The sequence below is a fragment of the Lolium rigidum genome, chromosome 7 (assembly GCF_022539505.1).
Source record: "Lolium rigidum isolate FL_2022 chromosome 7, APGP_CSIRO_Lrig_0.1, whole genome shotgun sequence".
Taxonomy (NCBI): Eukaryota; Viridiplantae; Streptophyta; class Magnoliopsida; order Poales; family Poaceae; genus Lolium; species Lolium rigidum.
The window spans coordinates 285,894,508-285,918,520 of NC_061514.1; the positions used below are offsets into that span (position 1 = coordinate 285,894,508).

Genomic DNA, 24,013 nt, shown 5'->3' on the forward strand with positions numbered 1-24,013 from the left:
TATTTTCTGGTTGAGGTGTTTGAACAACAAGGAAGACGATGTAAAGTCTTATAATGCTTACAATATGTTCATATGTGAGTCTTGTCGCACCATTTTATACTTGAGTTTGCTTCAAACAACCTTGCTAGCCTAGCCTTGTATTGAGAGGAATTCTTCTCGTGCATCCAAATCCTTGAGCCAAATACTATGCCATTTGTGTCCACCATACCTACCTACCACATGGTATTTCTCTGCCATTCCAAAGTAAATTACTTCATGTGCTACCTTTAAACAATTCAAAACTTTATTACTCCTTTTTTGTGTAAATGTTTTATAGCTCATGAGGAAGTATGTGGTGTTTTATCATTCAATCTTGTTGGGCAGCTTTCACCAATGGACTAGTGGCTTCATCCGCTTATCCAATAATTTTGCAAAAAGAGCTGGCGCGGGGTTCCTGACCCCCAATTAATCAACCTTCATTAATAATTCTCTTCACATGTTTTGCTCTGATTCATCAGTAAGCAACTTAATTTTGCAAATAGACACTCCTTCATGGTATATGAATGTTGGAAGGCACCCGAGGATTCGGTTAGCCATGGCTTGTGTAAGCAAAAGATTGGAAGGAGTGTCAACCATAAATAAAACTAAAATACATGTGTAAACAAAAGAGAAGAGGGATGATCTACCTTGCTGGTAGAAATAACGTCCTTCATGGGAGCCGCTCTTTGAAAGTCTGTTTGGCAAGGGGGTTAGAGTGCCCACTACCATTCGTTGACAACAACAAACATCTCTCAAAACTTTACTTTTATGCTCTCTATATGATTTCAAAACTTAAAAAGCTCTAGCACATGATTTAATCCCTGCTTCCCTCTGCGAAGGGCCATTCTTTTACTTTATGTTGAGTCAGTTTACCCATTTCTCTCTATCTTAGAAGCAAACACTTGTGTTAACTGTGCATTGATTCTTACATGTTTACCTATTGCACTTGTTATATTACTTTGTGTTGACAATTATCCATGAGATAAACATGTTACAAGTTGAAAGCAACCGCTGAAACTTAATCTTCCATTGTGTTGCTTCAATGCCTTTACTATGAATTTATTGCTTTATGAGTTAACTCTTATGCAAGACTTATTGATGCTTGTCTTGAAAGTACTATTCATGAAAAGTCTTTGCTATATGATTCATTTGTTTACTCATGTCATTACCATTGTTTTGATCGCTGAATTCATTACATATGCTTACAATAGTATGATCAAGGTTATGATGGCATGTCACTCCGGAAATTATCTTTGTTATCGTTTACCTGCTCGGGACGAGCAGGAACTAAGCTTGGGGATGCTGATACGTCTCCGACGTATCGATAATTTCTTATGTTCCATGCCACATTATTGATGATATCTACATGTTTTATGCATACTTTATGTCATATTTATGCATTTTCCGGCAATAACCTATTAACGAGATGCCGAAGAGCCAGTTGCTGTTTTCTACTGTTTTTGGTTTCGGAAATCCTAGTAAGGAAATATTCTCGGAATTGGACGAAATCAACGCCCAGGGGCCTATTTTGCCACGAAGCTTCCAAAAGACCGAAGAGAAGACGAAGTGGGGCCACGGGGCGCCGCCACACTAGGGCGGCGCGGCCCAGGGGGGGCCCGCGCGGCCTGATACGTCTCCGACGTATCGATAATTTCTTATGTTCTATGCCATATTATTGATGATACCTACATGTTTTATGCACACTTTATGTCATATTCGTGCATTTTCCGGAACTAACCTATTAACAAGATGCCGAAGTGCCAATTCCGTTTTCTCGCTGTTTTTGGTTTCGAAATCCTAGTAACGAAATATTCTCGGAATTGGACGAAATCAAGACCCAGGGGCCTATTTCGCCACGAACCTTCCAGAAGACCGAAGAGCATACGAAGTGGGGCCACGAGGTGGCCAAACCACATGGCGGCGCGGCCAAGGGGGGGCCCGCACCGCCCTGTGGTGTGGGCCCTCGTCAGCCCTCCGACTCTGCCCTTCCGCCTACTTAAAGCCTCCGTCGCGAAACCCACGATGCGAAAAACCACGATACGGAAAACCTTACTGAGACGCCGCCGCCGCCGATCCCATCTCGGGGGATTCGGAGATCTCCTCCGGCACCCTGCCGGAGAGGGGATTCATCTCCCGGAGGACTCTACGCCGCCATGGTCGCCTCCGGAGTGATGAGTGAGTAGTTCACCCCTGGACTATGGGTCCATAGCGGTAGCTAGATGGTTGTCTTCTCCTCATTGTGCTTCATTGTTGGATCTTGTGAGCTGCCTAACATGATCAAGATCATCTATCCGTAATACTCTATGTTGTGTTTGTCGGGATCCGATGGATAGAGAATACCATGTTATGTTAATTATCAAGTTATTGCATATGTGTTGTTTATGATCTTGCATGCTCTCCGTTATTAGTAGAGGCTCTGGCCAAGTTGATGCTAGTAACTCCAAGAGGGAGTATTTATGCTCGATAGTGGGTTCATGCTGCATTGACACCAGGACAGGTGACTAGAAAGTTCTAAGGTTGTGTTGTCTTGTTGCCACTAGGGATAAAACATTGATGCTATGTCCGAGGATGTAGTTATTGATTACATTACGCACCATACTTAATGCAATTGTCTGTTGCTTTGCAACTTAATACTGGAAGGGGTTCGGACGATAACCTCAAGGTGGACTTTTTAGGCATAGATGCAGTTGGATGGCGGTCTATGTACTTTGTCGTAATGCCCAATTAAATCTCACTATACTTATCATGACATGTATGTGCATTGTTATGCCCTCTCTATTTGTCAATTGCCCGACCGTAATTTGTTCACCCAACATGCTTTTATCTTATGGGAGAGACACCTCTAGTGAACTGTGGACCCCGGTCCATTCCTTTAATACTTGAAATACAAATCTGTCGCAATACTTGTTTTTACTTGTTTTCTCTCGCAAACAATCATCTTCCACACAATTCGGTTAATCCTTTGTTACAGCAAGTCGGTGAGATTGACAACCTCACTCGTTTCTTTGGGGCAAAGTACTTTGGTTGTGTTGTGCGGGTTCCACGTTGGCGCCGGAATCTGCGGTGTTGCGCCGCACTACATCCCGCCGCCATCAACCTTCAACGTGCTTCTTGGCTCCTCCCGGTTCGATAAACCTTGGTTTCTTTCTGAGGGAAAACTTGCTGCTGTGCGCATCATACCTTCCTCTTGGGGTTGCCCAACGAACGTGTGAAATACACGCCATCACGGCCCTAGCGTGTGGGGCCCCCGTGACCCCTCCGAGGCTGCCCTTCCGCCTACTTAAGGTCTCCGTCGCGAAAACCCTATCACGTTCTACGAAACCAGAGAAAACCTTCCAGAGCCGCCGCCATCGCGAAGCCAAGATCTGGGGGACAGGAGTCTCGTTCCGGCACGCCGCCGGGACGGGAAGTGCCCCGGAAGGCTCCTCCATCGACACCACCGCCATCTTCATCAACGCTGCTGTCTCCCATGAGGAGGGAGTAGTTCTCCATCGAGGCTCGGGGCTGTACCGGTAGCTATGTGGTTCATCTCTCTCCTATGTACTTCAATACAATAATCTCATGAGCTGCCTTACATGATTGAGATTCATATGATGATGCTTGTAATCTAGATGTCATTGTGCTAGTCAAGTGGATTTTACTTATGTGATCTCCGGAGACTCCTTGTCCCACGTGTGTAAAGGTGACAGTGTGTGCACCGTGTGGGTCTCTTAGGCTATATTTCACAGAATACTTATTCACTGTTATGAATGGCATAGTGAAGTGCTTATTTATATCTCTTTATGATTGCAATATGTTTTTTATCACAATATATCTGTGTGCTACTCTAGTGATGTTATTAAAGTAGTTTATTCCTCCTGCACGGTGTAATGGTGACAGTGTGTGCATCGTGTAGTACTTGGCGTAGGCTATGATTGTGATCTCTTGTAGATTATGAAGTTAACTATTGCTATGATGGTATTGATGTGATCTATTCCTCCTTTCGTAGCGTCAAGGTGACGAGTGTGCATGCTATGTTAGTACTTGGTTTGGTTATGTTGATCTCGTTATGCACTCTAAGGTTATTTAAATATGAACATTGAATATTGTGGAGCTTGTTAACTCCGGCATTGAGGGTTCGTGTAATCCTACACAGTTAGTGGTGTTCATCATCCAACAAGAGGGTGTAGAGTCTAGCATCTATCTATTTATTCTATTATGTGATCAATGTTGAGAGTGTCCACTAGTGAAAGTATGATCCCTAGGCCTTGTTCCTAAATACTGCTATCGCTGTTTGTTTACTGTTTTACTGCATCTATACTTCCTGCAATATTACCACCATCAACCACACACCAGTCCTGGACAGCAAAGCACTTTTCTGGTACCGTTGCTACTGCTCACATTTATTCATACCACCTGTATTTTACTATCTCTTCGCCGAACTAGTGCACCTATTAGGTGTGTTGGGGACACAAGAGACTTCTTGCTTTGTGGTTGCAGGGTTGCATGAGAGGGATATCTTTGACCTCTTCCTCCCTGATTTCGATAAACCTTGGGTGATCCACTTAAGGGAAACTTGCTGCTGTTCTACAAACCTCTGCTCTTGGAGGCCCAACACTATCTACAAGAAAAGAAGCACCCGTAGACATCACCGGCTCCTCCTTCACGCGATTGGGGACGGTGTAGGGTGCCGAGCGGTACGACGAGGATGACGTCGATCAGGCCGGTCCCGAGGAAGAAGAGTTCGAGGAGGACGAGTACGTGGTCCTCCTCGGCTGCCATTGCGCAGAGGGAGACGGTGGCGGTGAGGGAGGCGCCTCTAACCTTGGAGCGCCGTTGCGGATGCCGCGGATGACGTTGTCGAGGGTGCGCCCCGGAACGCCCCAGAACAGGGCGCGCCCGTCCCTGTTCCAGCTGTTCGGCCCGTCGATGAGGCCGGTGGGGCTGCGCATCTTGACGTCGTACTTGGCCTTGAAGTACGTGGCCCACCAGTCGTCGTTGTTCTTCGCCGCCCAGGTCGGATCCGCCCGCTCCTAGGCGGTGAGTTCAGCCCGCCGGGCCCTGATGGCGTCCTTCCAGCGCTCCGTGCCCGGCGTCGGTGGCGGGGGGATGCCAATGCCGCTCATTGCCATCTTCCAACCGTCGCTGCTTCTTTCTACAGGTTATCCACACTATGGCCCACTGGATCCAGCTATGGCGTTTCTTGCTCCCGGAGGACCAGCGGGAGTGCAAGGTTTCTTGATGCAACCGCCTTCAAATGGTTGCCCAGGATATTTTCTACCAGGCTTCTTGGCGGCCTGTTAAGAGACTACAAGATGTTTAGAGCACTTTGTAATCTTTTGCTGTTTCAATGGTTGATTTTTGTATCGACCCTCGTTGATCCTTGAGTTGTAAACTTTGAATTTTTCTATGATTAATAAAAGGCTGTGTGCATCAACCGATGCAGAGGCTGGGGTGTACCCCATTTCGGAAAAAAAATGTCCGGCGGGACTGGATATCCCGCGTGGTAGAGCGCCCACGCCTGCTTCACGGTTAGACTGCCGCGGCCGAAGCCGTTCGCCGCGTCGATCTTGCGGGAGGACGAGGACGACATTGCTTGGAGCGACGAGGAGAAGATCTGGGGGCGGCGAGGAGAAGGTTTGGGAGCGGTGAGAGATTGAGACGAACCGCAGGGCCTCTTAATGTACAGCGGCGGCAGCGGGTGGTTGCACGCAATAACGCCGGCGTGGACGGCCACGCGGCCATGCACGACGAGACGCTTCCCTGTGTCGCCTTGGAAAACTGGGACGCCATTAACGTCGCTTGACCAAAGGTAGGCGACGAGGTTTTAGGCTTTCGAGCCGCTGACGGGTCGGGCCCCCATCGCATCGTCTCGCTTTTCGGTGCGTCCGGTGTCCCCCGTGCGTCCCCTGTGGGGCGGGGACAGGCTTGGGGCGCCGGACACCGTATCGGGCTGCGCCGGACAAAAAAAGGCTTTGGGGGACGCGACTAGGAATGTTTTTTTGTCCGGCGCGCCCCAAATCGCTTTTGGGGACGCGACTGGAGATGCTCTTAGTCTCCATTTATTAGGGGGACTGCTGAGCGTCCCCCGGGGGATCAAATCCCCCTATCCCCCGGGTGGACAGCCGTAGGATCGGTGCGTGGTAAGCCAGTCGATCAGTCAACGCTCCACGTCCAGAAAAATAAAACCGCCCGAAACCCAAAATGCTCCATCGATCCTCCCGACTCGCACTCTGCGCGCGAGGGCAGTGGCCAGAGCTTGCTCTCACGAGATGCTCCGACGAGATCCCTTGCAGCACCGCCGTCGCGAGTCCGGCAACACTGCCGCCGCAGACCCTTGCAGCATTTCCACCCGTTGTAGGTAGCATAGCCGAGCACCTCTAGTAGCAAGGCCACAGCCGCCGGAACCACCGCCGCAGCAGACCCTTGCAGCACCTCCGCCCACCGTCGGTAGCAGAGCCGGGCATCTCCGGTACCAACGCCGCCGCGATTCCGGTAGCACCGCCGCCGCAGACCCTTGCGACAAGCGTGCCCGCCCTGAGTAGCAGAACCGGACACCTCCGGTAGCAACACCACCCGGCGCCGGTAGCAACGGCGCCATACCCTTGCAGCAACTCCGCCCACCGTCGGTATCATCGTCGGGCACCTCCGGTAGCAACGCCGCGATAACCTTGCAGCAACTCCACCCGCCGTGGGTAGTATCACCTGGCACCTCCGGTAGCAAGACCACCCGCCTTCGGTAGCAACTCCGACGACCCTCGGTAGCATCACTTGAAAGCCTTTGCAGCAGCAGCGCCACAGATTGGTAGCAAGCTAGCAGAGGGGAGCATCGCCGTCATCTGCCATGGCGGCTCCTCCGCCGTTGGGGACGCAGCGACGAGTTTGAGGCGAGCAGCTCCGCCGTTGGGGGCGTGGCGACGAGGTTGAGGCGAGCACCTCCACAGGGTCGTCGTCGGCGGGTGTGGTCTTCACCGGGCGGAAGGGCAAGACTAGGCCGGAGGATGTTGAGGCGGCGGATGGAGATGATGAGCTTGGTGCAGTGTGCGGCGAAGGAAGCTATGGTCGCGTGCGATGAGAAGCATTGGGGATTTTTCTGTGGAGAAGAAGCACTCGGGAGAGGAGGGGAATAAGGTTTGACGCGGACCCCACTTGGCTGTCTACTTGAGTCGATGAGATAGGACGTGTGGCGAGCTGGGAAGCCGGGGGACGGGTTGCGTTCGATCCCCCGGGGGAACGAGAGCGTTTTCCATTTTGTTGAAAGTAGTATCGAAAAGCAAATGAGAGAGACAACAAATGATTCAACTGTTCTGTTCCATTGATGATTCACAACTTATATACAAGGGGAAGGGACGCGAATATGGGTCACGTCCGTTCGAAGAGGTGTGAGGAAGGGTTGTATCTGTTGACAAACCAATCAACATAGAGAATTACATGAGGGAGGATTATCCCTTTTTAATTAAACCTATTTAATTAAATCCTAACACTCCCCCTAATCCTTCCTTGTCCTTGTGCATGGTCATCTCTAGAATCATCTTTGGAATCATCTCCTCTAAAAACTCTGTGGGAAAAATATGAGGAGAGTAGTGTGCATGATATGTTGCTAAAACTCCTTAAAAACCCAGTGGGAAAAATAAGGAGAAAATGGTGCAACATATAATGGTTGGATATGCTGTTAAAACTCCTTCAAAACCCAGTGGGAAAATAAGGAGAAAATAACACAGCATATAATTGGTATTGTCTCTTTGTTAACTCAATATGAGAAAAACCTTGTAAAAGGGAAAAACCCATAGAGTTTAGAGAACAATATATGTCGTATATACTTTCCTAAAAACCCCGGTGGGGAAAACAGAAAATATGACATATCATCTTGTGTTGATATTACCTCATTAAAAACCTTGATGAGAACCTGTGTAGTAAACTCATAAAGGGAAAAAGAGTGTAATATGGTGATTTGAACATGATTGATTCAGGAAGATACTCCCCCTGATTCTTGCAAATTTGGAAGCCGTCGTATACCAATTCCATAAAATACTTCTGGAATGTTGAAGTTGGTAGAGACTTGGTGAACAAACCAACATCATTATTGTGTGATTTGACTTGCAAGATGTTTATTCCCCAATTCTTCTGGAGTTCATGGAGATAAAACAATCTAGATGCAATATGCTTAGTGATATTGCTTTTGATGTATCATGTTTGCATCCATGCAACACAAGCAGCATTATCTGTGTAGATAATGATTGATGGTTCAAGGGAACTAATACCACATGACTGATGTATGTGGTTTTAACATTCCATAAAGCTACACGTGTGTACGAGGCCTTGTATTTTAGAATGATTGGTAGGTGTAGTCACCAGAGTCTATCTCGAAGACATCAATGGAGTGACAATTCTACCATGTTGATACACATTATGGGGATCATTCAAGTAGCCAACATCAGTGCATCCTGATGATATTGGAGTTCAGATTTCTCTGAAATTACAAGAATATGTCAAGTAATGTGTGGTGCCTTGGAGATATCGAAAGAAATTCTGAATTCCCAACCAATTGTGTTGGTGGATCCAATGGCACTGAGATATGGAACTTCAAGTCCCAACATCCGTTCTACATCATCCCGTGGTTTGAGTGAATCTTTCTCTACGTCTAGAGATTGAACAACCGGCATGGGAGATGGATATGACTTGTCCATTTTAAGTTTCTCCAATATTTATAATATAGGCAACTTGGTGTACCATAATACTTGAGTGAAGTAGCTCGACTTGTAATATCAAGCACTGTTTGGGTTTCACCAAATCCTTCATCTCAAATTCCGTCTTTTAGATGATCACGCGCTTCGTCATTGTAGGAGTTATCATTATGTATGACAAACACACATGGGTGATCATCATGTAGGAGTGATCCTTTTGTATAAGGAACTCACTATGTCGGTTGTACCAAAATGTACCGACAACAATAAGCCATGTGGTGACTTATTGATTATTACACAATACATGTTGCATTTGCGTTTCGATTCGGACAGAGATTCCATCGGGAACCATACATGTCGGAATCTAGTGATCCACATGGATATGTTGTCACTACACCTATCAACTGCATAGATAGATGATTTTGTATTGCCGATGATATAGTGTATCAGAAATAGGATTCCCCTTGCGTCTGGAGATTAGGTCTCGGATCTCTGCGTAAATCCGACCTTGTGCTACAAGCCTTGCTTTCTCACCACCTTGTTATCTCATTCCGTTTCTGAAAGAGAACATATTGAACCGCATAGGGAATTCATTTGGAGGAGCGAGGCTAATTCTGCTTGGATTGCACCCTTCGATTGTTTCGATCCAAGCAAGTGGTTTACACTCTGCCATGGCCATGATCTTTGGATCTGAATCATTATGAAGGATGTTTGCAATCATACAAGAGAAATAATGTCGACATTTGTAGGCTTTAATCATATGATTCTCCAGAATCAATGTAGTTGGAGGAAATCTCCTAAGCACCCATGATGACTCTTTGTGATTTCCCAATACGAGTGAGTCTGGATGTTCCGATGTCCCAGCCAGTGTGTGCAAGCTGAAACTGGGTTGTGGAGGTTTCCCTTCCACTGGGTGTATACTACCCATAAGGTGTTAATCAACGCTAGGTTGATATGCATTTACTGATTGAGAGGATTTCTCCTCCATTAACCTTGTTGCTTCTAGGAAGCTAGATCCTGGTAGAGGCCGTACTACTCCTCCTCTTTTCAGAAATAGGGAGTTGAGTGGTTTTATTGGTACCTCCACTCTTTCGGGCGCATTTCTAACCGGATGAAAGGATTATATATCACCTTTTAATCAGTAAATGAATCTGGCATGTTATTTGCAAAGTGTTGCAAATTTATGAATCGTAGACGTATAGTCCAGATTCTTGAATACGTGGATATGAAGAGGAACGTGGAGTTCCAAATGATTTCCTGGCATTCTATTTGGTACTTGAAATCTTCCCCCAATTGCAAAATATTGGATGTAATAATCTCAACATGTAAACAAAAACATGGAAATATATATCACATCACAATGCTCTGGAATACATGGCTCAACGGGTTTACAGTACATGAAATCAAATACTGCAATTTAAACATAGCCTTAAACAGAATTAGAAACTAGAGTAGTTCTACTGATAATAGACCGGATTGTTAAAAGTCCATAGAGGGATTGTTAAAAGTCCAGAAAAAAAATCCTCTAGCAATCTTTGGCCAAAGGATCGTGTCTGGGGAGTGGGGCAGCCGAGTGGGCCAGCTAATTTTTTTTTGATAGAGGCGGTTAACGCCACGAGCGGATGGGATCGGGACGATCGCTGATCCCGCTCGGTCAACGCCACGCCTCCACTACCATTAGCCCCTGCCGCCGCGTGGGCGGCCTTCAACGACGGCCGAATTGGTTCCCGCCGCGGACGTCCTCGTCGGAGGAGTCACCGGGGAGGTGGGTGTCGGCGGTGACGCCATTCGCCAGCCCGAGCGCCGCCGGGCTCCAAGTGCCAGCACGGCCGTCCGCGACCGCTCGACGACGGGCGCTGCGCGGAAGGAGCTGCTCACGCCAAAGCCGAAGGCCAAGGCGGAGGCTCCGGTCGGCGCCGAGACGAAAGCGAGGGCGTTGCTCTCGCGGACTTGCACGTGAGGCGCGCCACCGGCGGCAACATCAGGAGCGGCGCGCCGGCTCCGATTTGAGACGGGAACCGCAGCACAACCTCCTTGTCTTCATCGTCGACAACGACAGTGCCGCCCTCCGGAGGCAGGGATGCCTCAACAGGGGCGACAACCGGGTGAGCGCGGCAGGGACACGACCCTCACTCGTAGTGGAGACACCAGTCCGGCGGCGCTAGAGAGCCGGGTCGATGTTCTCGTCGGCCCCGAGCATAGGCGCGGCCGGACCGGCAAGAAGCCAGGCAGGCAAGGCTGGCTCGAGGGGCTGCATCGAGTAGGGGCCGGCCGCGACGGTTGTTGTTGCGGCGGCAGCGAGGGACGGAATGGCGACGCCGGCCATCATCTCGAAGCAGATGGATGAACAACGACATGCATCTATGAGGCATTGTATCTCACCTTTTACCTGTGTATGTCTCTTTCTTCTCATCGATCTAGTAATCTGGAAATCGCTCAGATTGCAGAGCGTGCTGATAACGTGTTGAAAGTAGTATCGAAAAGCAAATGAGAGAGACAACAAATGATTCAACTGTTCTGTTCCATTGATGATTCACAACTTATATACAAGGGAAGGGACGTGAATATGGGTCACGTCCGTTCGAAGAGGTGTGAGGAAGGGTTGTATCTGTTGACAAACCAATCAACATAGAGAATTACATGAGGGAGGATTATCCCTTTTTAATTAAACCTATTTAATTAAATCCTAACACATTTATTAGTGATTTAGGAGTTAGGCGAAACTTTTTTTTTCCTGAACACGTGTCACCCTGATCTGGAAGTTTGATCGGGCGTCTCTCCGATCTGGATCGCCTATATAGACGTTCCCAGTGCTGGCCTGCTCATCTCGCCCTTCACCGCTGAATACTCCTGTTCGGAAGAGCCGAAATTCCCCTCCCTTGCTGCAAACTGAGGTGACAGATAGTTGATTATTCCTTTCCTCTTTTTATGATGCATCTACCTGCTGTTTATGTGCAGTTTACGTAGGCACTGTTCATTTTGGAGCAGTCTATGTATGTACCCATGAATCTATATGTTAATTTTTATGATAATCAGGAAGCTTGAGCTATGGCTGTTGTCCTGGATGCTTTGGCGCCCTACGTGAAGAAGATGATCTCGGACTTAGCTGAAGAAGAAGTGAGCATGCTGCTGGGCGTTGAAGTCGAGATCCGGAAGCTGAACGGCAACTTGGTGTACCTCCAGGACTACCTCACAGACGCCGACAGGAAACGCATCACTGACAAGAGCGTCAAGGTGTGGGTGGGGAAGCTCAAGGACGTCATGTACGAGGCTAGCGACATCCTTGAGCTCTGCCAGCTTGAGGCCATGGAACGACCGGAAGAGCGCCCCGCAGGCGGCGGTGCCTCCAACCGTTCAAGTCCTCTTGGAAGGTACATGAAGAAGAAGCTGCAGGGCTGTTTCCAGCCGTTGCTATTCTGCCTTCGGAACCCCGTGTTCGCACACGAGACGGGCAGCCGCATCAAGAAGCTCAACGAGGATCTGGACACCATCCGCAAGGATGCCACCAAGCTCAATTTCATCAACCTCGGCTCCTACCAGGAACGGAGGAAGCTGACAAATCCGGCACGTCCAAGGAACAAGACGACGTCGGGGTACAACAAGTCTGAAGCCGTGGGGGAGAACATCGAGGAGGATGCAGAGCAGCTTGTGCAGAAGCTAATCGCCCACGATGGCAGAGACTTTAAGGTGGTGGCCATCGTTGGCCAGGGCGGCATGGGCAAGAGCTTCCTCGCAAAGAAGATCTTCGCAAGCGAGACTATCAAGGAAGAGTTCAAAACCAAGATATGGCTGAGTGTAACTCAGCACTTTGACAAGGTGGAGCTGCTAAGGTCCGCCATCACCCACGCCGGGGGGGAGCACAATGAGGAGAAAGACGAGTCCATCCTTGAGAGGACCCTCACCGAGGCCCTCTCGGCGAACAAGTTTCTGCTGGTCTTGGATGATTTATGGAGCGACACTGTATGGAAAGACATCCTCCAGGTCCCCGTTGCTAACGCCAGTTGTACACAACCTGGGAGCAGAGTCATGATCACCTCTAGAAAGGAAGATGTTGCTCGGAGGGTGGGAGCATCTGGTGGCAACCAACTCCGTGTAAGAAAACTAGAAGATGAAGATGCTTGGTCCTTGCTCAAGAAACAACTGCCGCTACCTGAGGTCAGTAACTCAGTGATACGCTGTTAGAGTACATCATGGGCCTAGGCCCGTTAGTCTTATGGTTTGCTTAGGGGTCAAGTAAGCCTTGCTTGGGTGTCAAGTAAACCTCTCTATATATGGAGAGGAGATGTATCAATCTAAGAAAGCAAGAATTAAGAAGGAAATCCCTTCCCTCTTGCCACCGGCCGTGGGCAAGGCCCCCGGCCGGCCTTCTTGCACCCTCGCAGCCCTCTCTCACCCTCCCAAACCCTAGCAGCCACATAACATACGCGCTCTGTTTATTCTTATAAGATGTTTTGTCAGGCTTAATTGATTTATCAAAATATCTGAAAAGTAGAAGGGAGAAAGTAGTACTCCGTCCGTCCTAGTTTTTAAGCCATATTTCTAAAAACTATTTGTCCCATAACCCTCACCTCCTAGGCATAATTTTATTTAATGTAGAGAGAAAGAGGTTGCATGCACCAATGGGGGAGAGAAATAGAATGCATGCATCAATGAGGGAGAGAAAAGGACTACATGCACCAATGAGAGAGAGAAAATGAGACCCAATCAGCTAGTCCAAGATATTCAAAAATTATGACTTACAAACTAGGACGAAGGGAGTATAGAAACACAAGAACTAATAATGTGGTCTACACTTCGTATTAATAATTCGCGCGCCACCAGACATAATGCTTAACAAAGTACTCACTCTGTTTTAATTACCGTGTATATTGGGTTTACGTAAAGTTAACTTCGTAAACATTGGCCAATTATACTGGTAAAATATTAGTAACATCTATAATACCTAATGCATAAGAAATGAAAATATATTTTGCGATGATTTTAATAATATTGATCTTATTATTTTGATGTTGGCATATTTTTCTATATAACTGGTTAAATTTTGTAAAATAAAAGGTAAAAAAAAATCTCACGTGTTACTGGTTTCGCGGCCCATTAACTTGTCGCTTCAGGTAGTGAGGGAAATTTGTCGCTTCAGGTAGTGAGGGGAATTCACGTTGCTAGTACCTCCCAGTCCACGCGACACTGAAGCTCCTTGCTTTCTCTTCCTCTCTTTCACACACACACACGGCAGGGCCTGACAGTACAAAATCTACCAGGACAGGTATCCCTCGCGTCTCTCCCAGGGAGGCGCCAGGAGCGCTCCTGCCGCCGCCGCCTAGCAACACCCCTGCCGCCGGATGCCCTTGCCGCTGGTGCTGGCGGATCCCCTCTCCGCGGTGCTGGCGGATCCCCTCGCCGCGGAAGGTGACTTGGGGCGGTGGAAGACGGAGTCTGTCGTTGGAGCTGCTAGGGCAGCGAGAGTCGGCGAGTCGCTGATCTGCGACCAGGGCGGCGACCCTGCGTCAGGGTGGTGGTGGAGACCTTCTCCGGCAGTGCCATGGCCGGCGGCGGATGCTGGGCTAGGGCGGATGGTGTTTGGACGACACCTAGCTCTGTTATGGGTGGATCTCCAATGCCGCCTTCCCAGATCTTCTTCGCTGCGTGGTAGGGCCGGATCTGGTGAAGTGTCGTCTCTGCCCGCCCCACCACCACCGACGCAGCATGAAGGCCCTCTCCGATGACAACCCCACCTCCGCGCCGCTTCTGCAGGCGAACAAGATCGCCATCCCTTCCGCCTCCTCTGTGGGCGTGGGCGCGGAGGCCGCCTTCCTTGGAAACGAACGGTACAAGGTGTGGGCCCTCGCTGCCATCGCGCTCTAATCCATGTCCGCCACCTCCATCTCCCTACACTGGTCCGCCGGCGACCTTGCCGCCTACGGCTCGCCGCTCCGAGACGACCTTGACTCCCTCGTACGCTCCCCTTTTCGCTGCCGCCGCCTTACCTGTTGATGGCCCATGACTGCCGGTTAGGTTCGGTGCGGAAGTTCGAGCAGGGTGCCGGCGGGTGGTGTGGGGGTTGCTTGCACTGGCTGAATAAAGGTGGCAGTCCTAGAGTTCCTCTCGCGCCAAGACGGAGATCTACTTGATGCAGGTCCTTTGGTTTTTGCTGGAGTGTTGAGTTTCGGAAGGCTACGCCAGCAAATGTAACATTGCACCTAAGCGTGGAGTTTGCTGGATCGGGTGGTATTCGGTCGTGCGCACCCATATTTTTATTCCGACCGATCGGTTCTGGAGGGAGCGACGCGAAGCTCTGTTCTATGTGACCATCAGACGACTTTCTAATCTATGGTGAAATCAGAGCCGGAGAATATTATGAAGGTTGGATTCAGGACTACGATGGAGGTTCAGGTCTCTATGTTGTTGAGGAACTTGCTTGGTATTATGGGTTTCGCAGCATTAGTATACAAGTGGGGGAGGCAGCACATGTGAATTTCAGAATCTTCCCTCTCAGGGTGAAAATCCTAGGTCTGACCTTAATTGGTTGTGCCTAGTAATGCCCTTGTTGAAGACATTGTTTTGAGAGTGGGGACTATCTTCAGGGTGAAAAACTAAGATCTTTCGATCGGGAGACGACGGTGCTTCTGCACTGTTCCCTTCTTAGAGGCATCGCTTTTGGAGAGCCTGAAGTTCGGGTGTTGTCTTGGTGGTGAATATATTATTGCTGCTAGGACTGAAATGCCGTAGCGGGATTCTTTTTCCTTTTTTACAAGCGTGCATTTGTACTACCAATAGAATATTATGCTATTACAGAGGCTAGGTATAATTGGTACTCTTCGATATTAATATATTCACAATTTCACATACGCGCCCGCTGCCTATTTCTTCGCTTGGCCGGGCAGGCGGTAGACATTTGCGAGATCCTCTGTCTATATTCTGCTAACGACCCTCAAATTCCTCTTCTGCCTGGCTGCGGCCATGCGGGTTTAGAGTTTCCACGGTCCCACCCGTGCCACCCGGCTAATAGTTGTCTTAGAAAGTTAAACTCCAATTTAGGCTGATTATAGTGGTAAGTATTATGTAGTATCATGTATATGATATTTTTGTATGATACGAAAATTTAATTTGTTTTCCGGATGCGTATGCTCCCTCTAGTGTTGAAAATTTTTGACAAAAAAATCTACATGTAAATCTCCACAATATATATGTGTTCCGCATGTTACGAGAAAAAACCGGTATTTGTGGTCTATATATAAAAGAGAAAATTTATGTTGTAACAAAACCTTATTTTTAGCACAAAAATTTATCTTTTTTACACATGCCACAAGACAAGTCTAATTTTTATGAAACAACTTTGTGGACGTGTAGCACGTGAAGATGTACGTGCGAATTTTTTGTTTTAATTTTTTAATGTTTCAAAATGTATCTAAGATGCATTTTCATATGAAGGGATCATACGATTTCATGTGCCAAAACACCACTCCCTGATGATAATATCTCTTTAGTGAGTAATATCATGAAGTCGTATCATAGTCATGCTACATTATTGTTATTTAGAATCACAATACAAATGTGTGTACAAGATTTGTTTATCGTTAATTTTTCTCATACTATGCGCTATGATACGGTATCTATATATGTTACACTAGAGGAATTTTATGGTATCCGGTACTCCTCGAAGAGACATGGGAGTGCCATTAAAATCTGACCCTCCGTTTATGAGGGCAGTTTAGTATTTTCTCCCCTATCAAATTATAATGATCCAGATCGAGCGTAATACCTTCTTCCTTCCGATCGGGCGTAGATCTTGGCGGGTCTTCTCCTCTTGACTTGCTCTCAACCGGGCGCTGCAGGAGGGGAACTCGCTTCTCTCCTACGTAGGAGCTTCCAAGATGTTAGGGCCGCCGTGGGTGTGCATTTTTTCGATAAAGAGCATATATTAATATTGCGGAGATACCAATTACACCTAGCCTCGACAACAACATCATGTCCTAATATCATAAAGGATGCACACAGCCAAAAAAAGGGAGAAGAATTACAAAAAAGAAAAGTTCCGCTACAGAGATCGGAAACTTAAAACAACAACGCTGGCACCACCAAGACAACACCAGAAGATTAGCTTCTCCATAAGCGGCGCCTCTAAGAAGAAAATAGTGCACAAACGTTGTCGTCGCTCGATCACAGATCTTAGGTTTTCACCCTGAAGAAAGTCCTCACTCTCAAAACAACGCCGTCAACAAGAACATTGCCAGGCACAACCAATTAAGTCTAGACCTTGAATTTTCACCCTGAAAGATAGAACTCTGAACTTTGCTTGTGCAGTCGCCCCCACATATAAGTCGATGTTTGAAGTCACGAAACACCAAGATAATTCCACCTCACCACCAAGGCCAATCACCATTGCTCTTCCATCGATCTCGGCTTTCATGACCTTCTCCGCCAGCACCATGGAAAGAAAACGAGCTCCATGATATTAATAGCCAACGGAGCTTCGAAGCTCTCCCTCTGAAACCAAACGGTTAGAAAAAACATGGGTGCGCACGACTGCACACATCCAACCCAGCAATCTTCAGGCATTGATTGCACAAAGAATTTCGCCGGCAGGGCCTTTCGGAACACGACAATCTAGCCAGCCTGGTGGGAAGAAGCTTCCGACAGATCTTCACTTGGCGCGATAGGAATCCGAGGACCACCACCATTATTCGCAGGACTAGCAGCCCCCCTCGCCGCCGGTCAACTACAAACCAGATCGGTAGACATGGAGAGGGCGGTGTGGCAAGGACCAACACCAGGACTGCGCCCAGACTCACCCGGTCCAGATCTTGGCCGAAACCCAAGATCAGATCGAGGCGGCGCAGAGCACCACTGCGCGGAGAGCGCCGATGTTGCACCACTCCTTCCTTGTCACCGGTCCGGTGGAGATGGTCAGGCCCCGGCCACGCCTAGCGGCGCCGCCCATGACCCTCCGTCACCGCCCACCAACTCCCCTGAACAACCGCCTCACAGGCTGGTCGGCTGCACAGTTTCGCCGGTAGACAATAGAGAGGGTGGTAGGCCGGTAGTGATGCGTTTGGTCGACGTCAGAATCGCCAGGCCATCATGGATAAAGCTTGTCTACTCAACAATGGCAGATTGGTTAAACGCCATTTCCGATGATTATCCACCGTTAGTTCCTCATGATTATTCACCTCGTTTTAATTTGCACAGATAGTTATTCTCCGTTAATTTTACGATTTTACCCGCACGAATGAGGGTTGAGGGTACTCCATATCATTAGTTGGTGGTACTCCGTCACTCTTATCTTGTAGTACAGGCAAAATCTGTTCACTAGATCAGAAAAAATAGATGGTCTAAATTAATTTTTGGGTACTGTAGAAGTTCTCGTTACTCTAATCTCACCTCTCCTTCTTAATTAGCTTCCACATCTATATTTTTACAGAACCAATATGCATGATACTAGCTAAGACATTAGCATTATAGCTAAGAACATGCCTTCCTTCATACATTCGGACTTTAGCTTATACCCTTCCACCTGCTCGACTTTTCCTCAAAAAGGAACTGCTCGACTTTTCGTCAAATCAATCCTCGGTCTCCTTCCATTCTTTATTCGGGAACTTACAGTAATGATTTGAAGTAGTGTTGACATTTTTTTAATTACTGCCATAAAAAACATAATTCAGAAGCCTTTAGTGAATTATTAGTGTATATAGATGGAAAGTATGAGTTGTCTAAAAACCAAGTCACACGTTTTTAGGGTGGTACAGAAATGCAATTGTTTTAATTAATATCAAAAATCTGAGCCAAGGGCCTAAGGGATGTCTGGCCAACAACCTGGGATGTTCATTGATGTTTTTTTCTCTTGGTCACCCTGTAAACCTCTTAGGAGGCTTGTAAATATGTACTCTGCCTTTTCCGAAATGAAACGTAATAGTCTATTGTGTTTTCTCGGGAAAAATATATAAAATCATTTTTATTTATGAAGTTAAATTCTATATGACCATTTAACATTACGAGGCTTGCTCCAGTACAACCCCCACCCCCAAGCTCAGTCTGGGCTTACGGGTAATTTGACTATTAATTAATTAAGCCCATATCCAAACCAGCGGTGCAATACGTATAATAATTTGCGTCTGACTCCTGTATAATCCTACAACCGCGCGGGCGTCGTTCATCTACCAACTAGCTAATGCGCACCTGCAGCGGAACCAAGCTGCTGGCCGAGGCAGCGAGCACGACCGCACAGCAGGGCAACACCGTCGAGTAAACCATCACGTACACGCCTGTTCGGTAGCGCGTAGAGAACTACGGCCTATCCCATCCTTCAATTCACCATCTCCGCGCGGCGTTGTCCTTGTGGCCGCCTGCAGAAAAGATGGATACGGTAAGCCGGGCAGCGGCGTTCATGGAGGCGACATGATGGAACAGTGAGCTGGGCTGTGGAGTCCACTGAAGGAGGTGAGTAGTGAGCTGGTTGGACTCGGGCTGCAATGGGCACCAGCAGGCAAAGCAATAGCCAATCGCTGGAAGAACGATGGTGCCATGGAGGGCATGCGATCTTCCACCAGTCCCATGTTCTCCCAAGCGATGCCAGCCACAAGACCAAAATCAAGGTTGATCGATCGGAGTTGGTAGATGGTAGGTTTGGGTTTGACTTGATCACGTGTGAGAGGATAAATTAGCATAGAGCCATAACTATCATAAGGTGAAGCCGTGGAGAAAACATCGTACAAAGACGAGGCATGAATTGTCGTGTGTGAAGCGATTTCGTATATCCAAGTATAGATATACCGTATACTGCAGTCATTTAGGTTTTGTACAGGGCTACGTATACCCGTTTAGTTTTCTAAAAGGACATCATGCCCTTAATTGCGAAGGGGTATCGAGCAATCTCAGCCGTCTTTGTGTTCGACTTTATCTGAGTTTCGGGGGAGGGGGTTGTACCGGAGCAAACGCCTAACATTATTTTATGCTCTTTTATATTATTGTGGATTATCAATTCTAAGGTATCTCTATATTCGGTGGTGGTGATTTTTTCAGCAAAGTTCCTATTTCATTTTATTCGAAACCATACTTTTTGTACATGAAATATGAATATGTGCACAGAGAACTACATATATTACTGTAACGAAGTAGTCTTGTATTATTGGCAGGTTAGCAGTGAAAATTCTTTTGATCATCTGAAGGATATTGGGATAAAAATTATTGCAAAATGTGATGGTTTACCACTGGCTATTAAAGTGATGGGAGGACTTTTAAGCACAAGGCGTCCAAGTAAAGTTGAGTGGGAGAATGTTCTAAAAAAAAATCTTGAATGGAAAGAAGATGGGTTGCATGAGGAACTGAACTTCTCAGTACACTTGAGCTACGATGATTTAACACCAGAGTTGAAGCAATGCTTTCTTTATTACTCACTTTTTGCTAAGGGTTCAGCGCCTTCCTTTGAACAAGTTGTTAGCATGTGGATCAGTGAAGGGTTTATTCAAGGTGACGGGAGTACAGAATCAGACGAGCTAGATCTACAAGAAATAGGAGAAGCCTATCACCGAGAGTTGGTCGCCAGGAATCTTTTGGAGGCCGATAATACAGATTGGAACACATGGTGTTACAGCATGCATGATGTCGTCCGTTCTTTTGCTCAGTTTGTGGCCAGTGAAGAAGCACTTGTGGTTAGAAAGGACCAAAATGACCTTAGGAATCTTCTTTTAGCTAACCAAAAAATACGGCGTCTCTCTTTAAACCTAGATGATTCAGAACTAGAGTGGAGCATCCTAGAAAATCTAGAATCATTGAGAACGTTAATGATCAACTGTAGCACTATGTCTAGTGGTTCTTTTGCTAGTTTTGTCAGCTTACGGGTACTTAATATGGATGCTGCCGTGTCTGATTTGCTCCTAGATTCTGTCTGTCAATTGAAGCTCCTGAGGTACTTGAGACTAGTAGATGCAGATATATCTCGACTGCCAGAAGACATCCACAAGATTAAGTTTCTTGAGTTCCTAGGACTCGTTAACTGTAAAGGGCTGAACAAGATTCCTGACAACATTACAAAACTAGCAGGTTTAAGATATTTGGATTTAACTGGGTGCAATGTTGATACTGTACCAAGGGGGTTTGGTGGCTTCAAAATTATACATTCAATTTTTTGGTTCCCAGCAAAGATGGACGGGGATTGGTGCAGTTTAGAAGAGTTAGGGCCTCTTTGTCATCTTAGGAGTCTTTCAATACAATATCTAGAAAATATGCCTGATTGTTCATTTGCTGCAAGGGCCATGCTGAGCAACAAGAAGGATCTCACATATTTGGAATTGGGCTGTTACAGAGATGAGGATGTAGAGATGGAAGAAGGGGTGGAACAAATTAAGGAGGAAGAGGAGAAGAAAGTCAGAGACATGCAAATTGAGGAGGACAAGGGAGAAGGGGAGGAGCAAATTGAGGAGCAGGTGGAAGAAGGGGAGGAGCAATCTGCAGAGAAGGGAGAAGGAGACAAGGAGGAGGAGGAGGAGTTAGGAGAGGAACAATCTGCAAACGGGGAGGAGGGAGAAGGAGAGGAGCAATGTGGAGAGGTAGAGCAGCAGCGAATTGAAGGAGTATTCGATGAGCTCTGCCCTCCACCTTGCTTGGAGGATCTAATCTTGGTACGCTACTTTGGCCGTCGACTACCAAATTGGATGCAAGCTCCAGCAGCGGCGGCCTTTAAGAGCTTGAAGAGTATTGTTCTACGGAGCCTGACCTACTGCGTCCAACTTCCCAATGGTTTGTGTGAGATGGTAAATTTGGAAGAGATGGAAATCAACATCGCTCCAGCCATCAAGCTTGTCGGGCCTGATTTTCAAAGCCTCGCAAGTAGGGATGGAGGTGCTATTGTTACTAGCCCTTTCCCAAAACTGAGAATATTAGCTATGGTTGACTTCTCTCGATGGAAGAAGTGGGATTGGGAGGAGGAGCAGGGCAAAGCCATGGCCATGCCTGCCTTAGAGCATCTCAGAATCATAAGCTGCAAGCTGACACATCTTCCCCTAGGACTTTCTATCCACAACAGGTATAATCTGAGAGTCCTGTATCTAGAAGATCTCACCATCCTGGCATCTGTGGAAAATTTCCCATCGGTTGTTACTTTCGATGTGCTCTGCTGCCCGAAGCTCAAAAAGATCGGCGGCTTCTCCAAGTTGCGGAAGATCTTCATCGACGGTTGCCCGAAGCTTAAGTTACTGGAGGGTGTCCCTGTGCTCTCTACCATGGTGCTGGATGATGAGACATGGGAGATTACAGGTACTCCTGCAAGGTGCACACCCAAGCTATATCAAGTTGGACTGCAGCGTCAGCTTCCTGAAAATTTCACCGTTACCAGATAGCAGCTCTGACCTCTGAAGACGAAGGTCTGGCGTATTACAATATGCACCATACAGCTGTCCCCGAGCTTATAAGAATACAATAAGAGGCTGTAATATCTATCTCCTTGCGTAATTCACATTTTAGAATCTGTTTTGCTGGTCACATAGTAGATCAATAAAATTTGGTCAGGCTGGTTATGAGACAGACGGCTCACGATTGTTCATAAATATGTAATGCTTGGAAATCATTGAATTTTCTTCTTCCTATCTTCCTTCAGATAGATGCTTGTAAGGTTTCTTCTTATCCAGCGAAAGCTGGCCCCCTCCGTGTCATTTTTTTTCGAAATGGGGGTGTAAACCCCGGCTTCTGCATCCAGGGATGCACATGGCCCCCTCCGTGTCATGTTATCTCCAGAATTCTGAATGAGGGTCTGGGGTTGAAAATGCAGAAGCTTGTGCCATGAAGCTGGCTGCGGCAACTTGCGGTAGACTAGTGTGTATATCCCCGGGCGAGTACCTTTGAGTCTGACAGCACATTTGCGACGTCCAAAATAAACGCTGCCCAGCTGCCGGCGTGTTTTAGCTGCTCTATTTTCAGCGATATCAGACAGCTCTAAAATCGTCCGCCTTCTTGCAGTTTTCAGTAAATCAGTAATTGTATTATCTGGTTGGGGCCTGTGCTCATCTCCCATCACTGATATAGCCTGTAAAACTTTGTAAACCATGTTTTGTTTATGCACCCTTTACTGTAAAAGAAAATGAAGCTAAAGGTAAAACAAGAAGTGGTTTACAAAAAGCAACGCCGGTTACAACAAAGTAAGCTTTTGAACGGAACACGTACACTACCACAAACTAGTTGAATGCCCGTGCGTTGCTACGGATCATATCGTTCGTTTTTCCTCATAACAAATATAAATATAATGCGCATAAATATTTTAAGATTTTAATAGCAACACAATCTAGTTAAGGGAAAAGGGATATAATTTGGGTTACTTATCTCCTTCCCTCTCTCTCTTCTCTCTCATAAATCCACAGTACTTAAACAAATATGCAACTACCATCGTTTCTTCTTTTTAGCCAACCTGTTGAAAACACCTCTTTAAGCATTATTGTTATTGTGCTCTATAGTCACCACCACCACCATTTTACTTCTTAGTCATGAAAATAATTTTAGTCGTTGCTAGTAGAATGAACAATGTGTATGATGTTGTCCAGCTCGAACTCTTCCTGTAGAGGTCTCACCTCTTTAGGTTTCATCATGGGAATCGGAAACTCTTCCTGACTTTATTTCTCTGTCTAGATATCTTCACTTCTCTCCAGCACTGAATTTAGATAGATTTTCCATTTCAAAAAAGAAATAGATAGATTAGCCATCCAACTTGTTTTATGTACAAAGGACTGGAACAAGTAAAAGATGGTTTCAAAACATGGTGCCATTTACCTTGTCTATATTTCTCAAATTTACTTATTTAAGATATGCAGGAATTCTCTCTGGTAATACGTGATTTAAACCTTCATTTATACCACTGCACAACAAAAGCTTAGTAACCAAAAATAGCTTGCAGAAGTGTAAGTGTTCAATAACGGGAAGTTTCTTCCTTTTTTTTCCAGGAGAATAGTACTTCCTTCTCCATCAAGGCCACATTTTGTTTCTTTGGCCTACCATGTTGCACAAATTAATCATCACAAAATATAAAATAATTTACATTCGGAAAATATGATAGAAAGAATGGTGTGCCATGTTGGACCTTTCTAATACAGCTGTGTAATATGGAACTTGTATATCTCATGTATAGGAAATATTGCTAGCAATCTGCACTTAAAGTTTCCTTTGGATCAGCGAAATATATGAAATCTGTTTCCTACAAATCAGGAAACGTTGGCTTGCCTACCGTAAAGTTTTCCATGGATATAGAGAACTTAGTCATGAGTATAGGCATTACAACTAATTATTTTTTGTTTCCACTCGCTTTTTGCCAAATTTATCAGCCTTGCTTGCCTATTGCGGCCCCTCACCACCTG

At 46.7% G+C, this 24,013-nt stretch overlaps 1 protein-coding gene across 1 annotated transcript; it reads left to right on the plus strand.

Moving 5' to 3' along the window:
- The first annotated feature begins 11,518 nt into the window (after positions 1-11,518).
- LOC124679214 (putative disease resistance RPP13-like protein 1) lies at positions 11,519-22,191 on the plus strand. The gene is made up of 5 exons (XM_047215012.1): positions 11,519-11,575; positions 11,718-12,836; positions 19,811-21,007; positions 21,086-21,100; positions 21,233-22,191. Exons 2-5 carry the CDS (start codon positions 11,730-11,732, stop codon positions 22,010-22,012), a joined length of 3,099 nt encoding a protein of 1,032 aa, XP_047070968.1. The 5' UTR covers positions 11,519-11,575; positions 11,718-11,729; the 3' UTR covers positions 22,013-22,191.
- Positions 22,192-24,013: the final 1,822 nt, after the last annotated feature.